Here is an 8,846-nt window from a genome sequence, read left to right on the forward strand (position 1 = left end):
GGAAAAACATGTTTTAAGGATTAAATTGAAAAGTGTTGAAATTATGGAAAATTCTGACATTTTATAGAATTCATAGGTTGTTATCAATTTGTGTGAGAATAACAGCTGGAAATAAGGATTAAATTGTAATAATTTTATTTTATTTTAACCTAAGGATGAAATCGTCATTAATTAAAAGTTTAGGGGTAAAATGATAATTTTGTTTAGAGCATTAGTTGAATGTATTATAACATGAAATAAATGAAAAAGACGATCAAATTTCTTTATAAAGATCCGGATGACTTGAATACGAGACTTGAACGTGGAAAAGAAAAGATATCGGATTAATGAAATATCTGATAAATGAATCGGTAACTCCGGTAATGCTCCGTAACTCTATTCCGGTGACGGATTCGGGTTAGGGGCGTTACAGATTATGAGGCTTTCGCCACATGATGTTTAACTATAGCCCATTTATAAGTGGAGTACTACTATTTTTAAAGTGTTTTAAAAAGTATCATGTATTGTTCGATATTTTAGATATATCATTCCAGTATGCAGAATATCTGCTGAACTAAGGTGTTTGATTTTCAAACGGTTTGTTGGTCTAGTTGGTTTTATATTGTAACACTCCATACCCGAGTCCTGCGATCAGGTGTTACAGGTAGTGCCTTAGTTATAGCTAAAAAGAAATTGAAATATATTTATTTTTGTAGAATTCTATACATCAAACAAATTCAACTAACATTTTTATTTATTTTTGTGACAATTTTTTTAGACCTTTTATAAGCTTTTTTTTCCTTATAACAATCACTTTTTTTTTCTTTTAAATTAAATTGGTCCTTTATAGTTTATTGTGCCTTTCAAAGTCACACTAGTAAAAACCTATTCTTCTTTCAATGGATTTTGAGAAACGGAGGAAAGGATGTTGTTGGAGAAGATGAAGAAGAGAAAGGGATGAGCTTTATTATGGGCTTTTAGTAATGGTGATGGCGTTTCTTCTTCTTTTTCCTCATGCTTCTTCATTTGACGACAAAAATATTGGATTGTAGGTACACCTATGATGCAGCGAAAAAATTATTCTGACAATCATTAACCATGGATCTGTGTATGAGGAATGAGTCAAGGTGAAATGGGGTTGAAGATATACCTTTAAAACTGAAAATAGGGGGATAACGTTGTTGATTGGGTCCCTTTGAACAACACAATCTAGTAAGTTACTATTTAACCGATACTTCGACCTGATTACTTGAACCCATAAGGTCTCATTATCAAATGATATATTAAACCCAAGCTTCAATAAGAACGAGATATTCTGATCTCGTAATTTCCTCATTCCAAGATCACCACACCTTTTAGGTTGGCATATAGAATCTCATACCACTAAAGACATCTTCTTTTTTCCTTTGGAAGAACCCCAAATGAATCTTTTCACCAAACTTTCAATCTCTTCACAAATTTTCTTAGGTATCAACATGGACTGTATATCTAAAAAAAAAAAAATTTGCTACAAGTATATTTTAAGATTAAAGAAGAGAGAATATATTTTGTAGATCTAAAATCAAGCCAAATAAGAAAATGGGATTTGCTATTTTGTAATTGGTTGAGCATAGATCTTGTATAACAACCATATCAAAATGTAATATTTTCATATCTAAAAATAAGACAATTTCTCTTACATTTTCCTTATTTTTTTGGGAGATATATATTGGCTACTAATAATTAAAAGTGTTTTTTTTTCTCAAATTCTGCAACTATTGCTACAAGTTGTTTGTCAAATCATTGAGAGCTTTGTTTAATAAAATATTTAATGTCTTTTACCAGCATATTAAACGTCAACAACATTTTTTATAATAATCTTTTCCTTTTTCTCTCCAAACTTTTAGATGAGATTTTGCTCAATAATTCAGCCACTCTTTTAAACTATTCTGATTTTGCAGAAAATTTCCACTGCCACAAGTTTTACTTAAATCAACAACATAAAATTTGCAGTGTATATTCTTTGCAAAATTCTGTTGGCATCTTTTGTTTTTTCCCCTCGTTTTGTCTTCATAATTATCTTGTGTGATTATTGTGGATGTTAAAAAATTACATTAAACAAAAATTTAATCAATTCAATTAAATAATATAATTTTTTATAGTTTTCATAATTTATCATTAATCTCAAAAACAATCCAAACTAATTAAATTATAATTGCATAGAGAGGATATCACCGTCCAAAATGGTTCCAACTTTAATTTTTTAGGGATCTACAATGTGAATTGAGTTATAAATTTTATAGGATATAAAAGTATTTCAGTTATGTTGAGTAATTTTTCGTTATGTCTCACTAGTGGGGATAATCGAATATTTATATACATAACTATTGTTCATAGAATTGACGTTTTTAGCAGACTCTACGCATATTGGATGTGTGTGCTGCTTTGGGCTGCCTGCTAGACACTCTTTCGGCATCTACGAGCTGAGTCCGTGAGCTCCCCTTACGAGCTTCATATTGCAAGGATTGCATGTATCCATTTGGTAGGCCCTATTCGAGTCACTGGTAGGTGGGTCAAACCTTATTTAATATTCGAGTTGGTGATCATAAGTAAATAACAAGTTAATATTATAGTAAATTTTAAAAATTTGCTTATAATTTACAACAAATATTAATAAAACTAGTTTATTTATTTTAGAAAAGTGAAATTCAAAGTTGGTTAATTCATATATTGATTTGGTCATGAGTTGAGTGGTTGGTCTAGTCTAATAGTTTAGGCTCGCTTTGAGTGAACTTAGGCATGAATTTTTTTGATACCGGATCGGCTCAACCTAATCTAAATTAAAATTAAATAAGTTTAAAATTATTTTTTATATATATTTAATTTAAAAATTATATATTATTATAAATTTATATTTTAATAAAATTTGAAACCGTGAAATAAAATTTTAAAATCAAATTAATAGGTCTATGCATAGTCCAGTCGAAAGCATTATCACGTTTGAAGCAAAGAAACTTTTTTGTTATGCATTTTTGTGAATAGCTTATAATAAATGGACTAAGTTGCAAAGGCTTTGTTTTGGGATGGTAGAACACTAAGTTGATATAATTACAGGTTCCATCACAATGTTTGAAAAAGGATTCGTTTTTGTTCCAAAGAAAATTGGATTGCAAACAAGTCATACATGTTCATCTGATTAAATCCCAGTAAAGACAATGGATATAAGTTTCTTACACCAGCAAAATTATGGTCTAAAAATAAGAAGAAGCTGTTTAGTCTTCAATAATGAGATTAATTAACATATATCTGATAATTGCAGTGAGCTTGCCTGGTACTAATTATTAACATGTAAATAATTGATATTAAGAAATTCATAACAGCATAAGGCCAAGAAGTGCCAACAATTTTATCATTGTTATCATGAAATTAAAAAAAAGAAAATCACATGGAATAGATCTAAATTAATATTTGAGTAATAATATTATTCTTATCCCTTCCCTTTAAATTAGGGGAAAGGTAATGACTATATAATTACTTCTTCTCCAGGTTGTTGTCTCCATGCTTAAATATTTCATCATTTTTATCCCCAATGACACTTAATTTACGGGGTGGATCACCACCATCTCTAATCTTTTTACCCCTAATAATATGAAGCGTAAATTTTGCACAAAGCAAATTTGGAGGTAATGGATAGGGCGTTAACGACAAGAAAAAAATGCAGTGGGTCCTTTGTTTCAAAGCCCAAAATTAGTGGGAGTTAAACGTAAACTTACTCGCCATAATCATGATTATCTATCTCATCACATCCCTTTTTCACTCATATTTTTGGATGGAACTTTGAGTTACCATTTGTATTAAGTATTTGATATCAAAATTAGGAAGAGAGGGTCAAGTCTTGTGCTTATATATTTTCATGTTATGTAGTGAATTTAAAGTTGCTAGATCTAGAAAGTATTGTGCCCATCCACCCCATACTAATAGTCACGTGATTGACTGTTGAATTCAGAACTTTGAACCTTTCTTGTCTCCATTATTCTTTGCCTCCTCACATGCTCACCATTTCATTCAGCTAAGCTCTACTAATCCTAGATTTAACCCTAAATCCATGTGGATAAGTTCACCAGAGAAACAATAATAATAAGGTGTTAAGTCAAAATGGTTACAGTTGGGATGCTCATGTTACCATGTGTCATACCCTTGTTTATTTTATTTTATAGAACTAATTGTTGAAGGATCCTGGCAAATTTTGAGCCTGTACAGATACTAGTAGGCTAACCCTCAATAAATAATGATATTCATACTGATATATGCGTCGTACATATATAGCTGGCATGGGCAACTACTCTTGTCCATGTGATCTTTGACTTGAGCAAATTAGGATTAATTTCTTACTGTCCATTGTAATACTAATACTAATACTAATACGTGACATTACCCTTTGTTCAACAATTTTTTTACTTTTTATATTAATATATTTATGTTTTCTTCCTTAAAAATGTGTAATCTATTTGTTAAACCCGTGAAGCTATTGTTATTGATCGTAGATGATATTAATAATTAATGGAATGGATAAAAGATGCAGTATTATCCTGTGATCCGGTCTTATTGGTTGAATATTTAGGTCCGTTTGATATTGGCGTCGGCACAAATATATATATATATATTAGACACCCATCCTCTCCTGCCGCAATTTCCTAAAATTTCTCCGCCAATTCCAGTTTCCTCTCGAATGCTGCTGCAAGTGTTAGACCCAAAGGTTAGAAGGGGAAGGCGTCGCGGATATCATAGCTTAGCCATAAACAACAATGTCTTCTAAGAATCGGTCACCGCAAAGTCTTCAACAGCAACTGCACGATCTCAAACAACGCGTTTTCACTTGCCTTAACAAACTCGCCGACCGCGACACTCTCGCTCTCGCTTCCGCTGAGCTCGAGTCCATCGCTCGGAACCTGACTGTCGATTCCATCTCTCCCTTCCTCAACTGCCTTCACAATACCGACTCTTCCGCCAAGTCTCCCGTTCGGAGGCAATGTGTAATCCTTTTGACTTTGATGTCTCAGTCGCACGGTAACGTCTTATCTCCCCACCTTTCTAAGATGATTTCCACCCTTGCTCGCCGCCTCCGTGACCCCGACTCCGCCGTCCGGTCCGCTTGTGTCGAGGCAACGACCGCTATGTCGTCTCACATCACGAAGCCTCCATTTTCTGTTTTGTCGAAGCCTTTGATCGAAATGCTCGTGGTGGAGCAAGACGTTAACTCGCAGATCGGTGCGGCGATGTGTTTGTCCGCGGCGATCGAGGCGGCGCCGGATCCCGAGACGGAGCAGCTTAAGAAGGTGTTGCCGAAGTTGGGGAAGTTAGTGAGGAGCGAGAGTTTCAAAGCGAAAGCGGCGGTGTTTGGAGTTATTGGAAACGTCGCTAGTGTTGGCGGTGCCGGAAGTAAAGGAGTCCTGGATTGGTTTGTGCCATGCGCGGTGGAGTCTTTGAGTAGCGAAGACTGGGGAACGAGAAAGGCGGCGGCGGACGCGTTAGGGAAGGTGGCTATGGCGGAGAAAGAACTGGCAGCTGAGTATAAAGCGGCGTGTGTGACCGCTCTTGGCAATAAGAGGTTTGATAAGGTGCATCCATTTCTATCTTTGCTCAGTAACCATTTAATAATTTATATTTTTCCCCGATAAGGAAATTAGAGGGAAAAAAACATTGCTCATCATTTTTAATAAATTTTGTTGTTACAGGTAAAGATTGTCCGAGAAACCATGAATCGTAGTTTGGATTTATGGAAGGATGTTCCTGGAGTTTGTGAGGAAGTCTCCACCACTTCTCAATCCGACTCATCTTCAATAGGTATGATATATGATTCAATTTTTGTTTAGCTTGTAATTGTCTGATCTTTTGAAATTAATCATTGTCCAAGCCCAACAATTATTATGCGATACTGGGTATATTTGTTTTCTATTCGTTTTTGGGATAAGGAACAAAAATTTTATCCTTGTTCAATGCGAGTGATCAATTTTTTCAAAAAGTTTCACTTTAAAACTTCGAAAATTTAAGGGTTGCTATTATTGCGCTGCTGTAAAACATTTATGCTCGGTAACTACTGCTGCAAACTATTTGTTTTCATCATTTATGATTGTGTGCTTTGATCGTGGCAACAGATAATGGTAGCGTTGGATGCTTTACTTCAGTTTCCAAAGGTATGAATGATGTTGGTTTTAGAACTCCCCAATCAAAAAAAGTTGTCCCTACGAGCAGGTCCCCTCCTTCTGATGCCTCGGCTGCGTCCACTGCCAAGAAAGAGACATCCCTGAAAAGTAATAATAGCAACAGTAACACTCGTAGGCTGGACCGCTCAAAATCTTCTGATTGGAAGATTGAAACTGTTCAGCCGAAGTCTTTGTTTTCTGAGGCCTCTGGTAATTACAATATCAAAAGGAGTGTATCCTTTGGCAAGGCCCATGACGAAAAAGTGCAGAAATTTGGCGGTTTGAGGTCTCGGTCTCAGGTGCTTCCTTTTCATGACGAGGAGAATTTAGATGTTACTGATAAAAATGCTGCTCTAGATGTCGATGAGAGTCCAAAAGACATCGAGGATCTGTGTTTGATCCGTGAACAACTTGCTCAGATTGAAGATCAGCAGTCCAATCTATTGAACCTCCTCCAGGTAGTTTACAAAGCTGAATATCCTCTTTCTCTTTCTTCACATAGTTTGTTCTTTTGTACCTACCAGGTAAAGCTTTATATAAATGTATTATTGTTCTTCGGAAGCTACTGGTTTTCAATTGTGTTTGACTTAAGTTTATGCAGTGAAATCCTTGGTTATGATATTTGTGATAATGCGTATTTCTTTCTGATATTCTTTTGAATCATGCTTGTGGATTCTATCGTTTGGATTTTATTTACAATGGTTTTTCTGTATTTGATTATAGAAATTCATTGGGAGCTCCCAAAGTGGGATTAATTCTCTAGAGACACGCGTAAATGGCCTGGAGATGGCTCTGGATGAAATATCATATGACTTGGCCATTTCAAGTGGCAGGATTCTGAACATGGATTCTACAGATAACACATGTTGCAAGCTGCCTGGTGCTGAATTTTTGAGTCCCAAGTTCTGGAGGAAAACTGAAAGTCGGTTTTCTACTTCAAGGTTACCTTCTTCGGGGCGCATGCTTTCGCTAAATGCAGTACATAACTTATATGATAAAGATTCTGGGGGTGAAATGTATAAGCCAGCATACAGCCGAGGATATCAGCGTCAAGCTGGAAGTGGATTTGTTATGAACCCAGTGGGTGATGCTGGCAGTGACATAAGAGATAATCCAGGGTTCTCAAAGAACACCATTCAAAATGCTGAGAGGTTCCAGGTTGGCAATGCTAGTGCTTCTGATGGGACTTCCCTGGTTAGTTGTACAGCTCCAACGAACCTTAGCAGCAGGTAATGGAATTTCACTGTAAATTGTCTTGTACTTATAATATCATTGTTATAATTATAATTCTGTAGTCAGGTCAACAGCTGCTCTTTAAATTTGCTATAGTTCATGACTGCCTAGAATGTTTCATGCACTTGAGTCAGTAATGTGAAGTGGCAATAAGAACTTGAATGATTGTCTAACTAGTCAGATCATTGCGTTCGTTCATGTGTTTTAACAATACTAGTGGTTTTTAACAATACAAGTGGAAACATGCGTTCTTTCATGGACCTTTTTCGTCTAATCTATCTGCAAGATGAAAAAAAATAAAAACAAAGAGCGTTTGATTCAACAAATCAATTGCTTGATCTTGCCTCACTTTTTTTTTTCCCAGATTTTGAGCTTAACTTGGATTGAAGTTGGGGGTGTTTGAAGAAGCAGCTGAAGCTAGCGGAGAAGCACCTTGGAGAATGGAGGTTGAAGATGAAATGATACGATGTAATCGTAGATCATGTAATGATGAGGTGCAGCATTCTGGGTTGTTACAGGAGATAGTAGATTTACTTTTTGATTCCGTGAGTAAATTAACTGAAAAATGCCAATGGCTGGCTTTCGCGCAAGGCAGGCACAGAATATATGGTGTTCCAACAGAAACCTGTCCCCCTCACTGAGTGGGTTTGCAGTAGAGGCGGGGAGGTCCCTTCCGTGTACAGAGAGACTATGTGCATCTCGTTTTTATCTTTTCTTGTTACTAGTTCTTGTGTACTGCATATAAAATTTCAATCCTAGGCCATCAAGTTTTTCATAAATTGAACCCCCAAGAAAAGAAAAGACAAGAAAAGAAAGAACACTTCCAACATGCTAGTAGTTACTTCTCGTGTTGTATTATATGACACGAAAATTCAATACGGATTTAGAGTTAATAATGTAAAATATCTCAATTTAAGGATGAGTTTGTAAAGTGTAGAGTAATGTAAATGCAAATTATGCAGCGTGAATCGGGAACTCTAATTACTAGTGATGGCACAATAAGTGCCTGACAGGTTACGCAACCCATCTGATAAAGGTGGGATTTTTTTTAAAAATTGGTTTCAGGACGGATTATTTTAGAATGGGTAGGTGTGCGTTTAGGAGAAATTTGCACTGTTTTGGGATTATTACAAGTGTTACCTATCTTATTATTTAATTTCGTGAGATACTAACTTAATTAAGTAAATTATTACATATTTTAAATAAATTATATTATTATGACACTAATTTAGTCAGCAGCTTAAATAAAAATATAGATAATCCTATATATTTTAAATAAATTATATAATTATGCGGGTACTTCTATCTCTATTATTTTTTAAAAACCAATAAAAAAATTACAAATATTCAGTCCATTCCATCCACATTTATAAAAAGAATTTAATAATTTCAACTAAAACTTTATTTTGATATTTTTATATGTTTCAATGTTATTGTTTCATCCCATTTTAT

General features: G+C 34.9%; 1 protein-coding gene across 1 annotated transcript; it reads left to right on the forward strand.

Moving 5' to 3' along the window:
- Nucleotides 1-4,269: 4,269 nt before the first annotated feature.
- On the forward strand, nucleotides 4,270-8,173 carry LOC107886631 (TORTIFOLIA1-like protein 4). Its single transcript, XM_016810655.2, has 5 exons — nucleotides 4,270-5,576; nucleotides 5,694-5,802; nucleotides 6,114-6,619; nucleotides 6,885-7,390; nucleotides 7,759-8,173. The coding sequence occupies exons 1-5, from the start codon at nucleotides 4,764-4,766 to the stop codon at nucleotides 7,763-7,765; spliced, it is 1,941 nt and encodes a 646-aa protein (XP_016666144.2). The 5' UTR covers nucleotides 4,270-4,763; the 3' UTR covers nucleotides 7,766-8,173.
- Nucleotides 8,174-8,846: the final 673 nt, after the last annotated feature.

The sequence above is a fragment of the Gossypium hirsutum genome, chromosome A03, assembly GCF_007990345.1.
Source record: "Gossypium hirsutum isolate 1008001.06 chromosome A03, Gossypium_hirsutum_v2.1, whole genome shotgun sequence".
NCBI lineage: Eukaryota > Viridiplantae > Streptophyta > Magnoliopsida > Malvales > Malvaceae > Gossypium > Gossypium hirsutum.

Bases quoted from the DNA above. Each gene is read 5' to 3' on its own strand.
- LOC107886631 (XM_016810655.2), top strand. From the start codon at position 4,764: ATGTCTTCTAAGAATCGGTCACCGCAAAGTCTTCAACAGCAACTGCAC. The intron at 5,577-5,693 runs GTGCATCCATTT...TTGTTGTTACAG, and splicing joins GCAATAAGAGGTTTGATAAG to GTAAAGATTGTCCGAGAAAC. The intron at 5,803-6,113 runs GTATGATATATG...TCGTGGCAACAG, and splicing joins ATCCGACTCATCTTCAATAG to ATAATGGTAGCGTTGGATGC.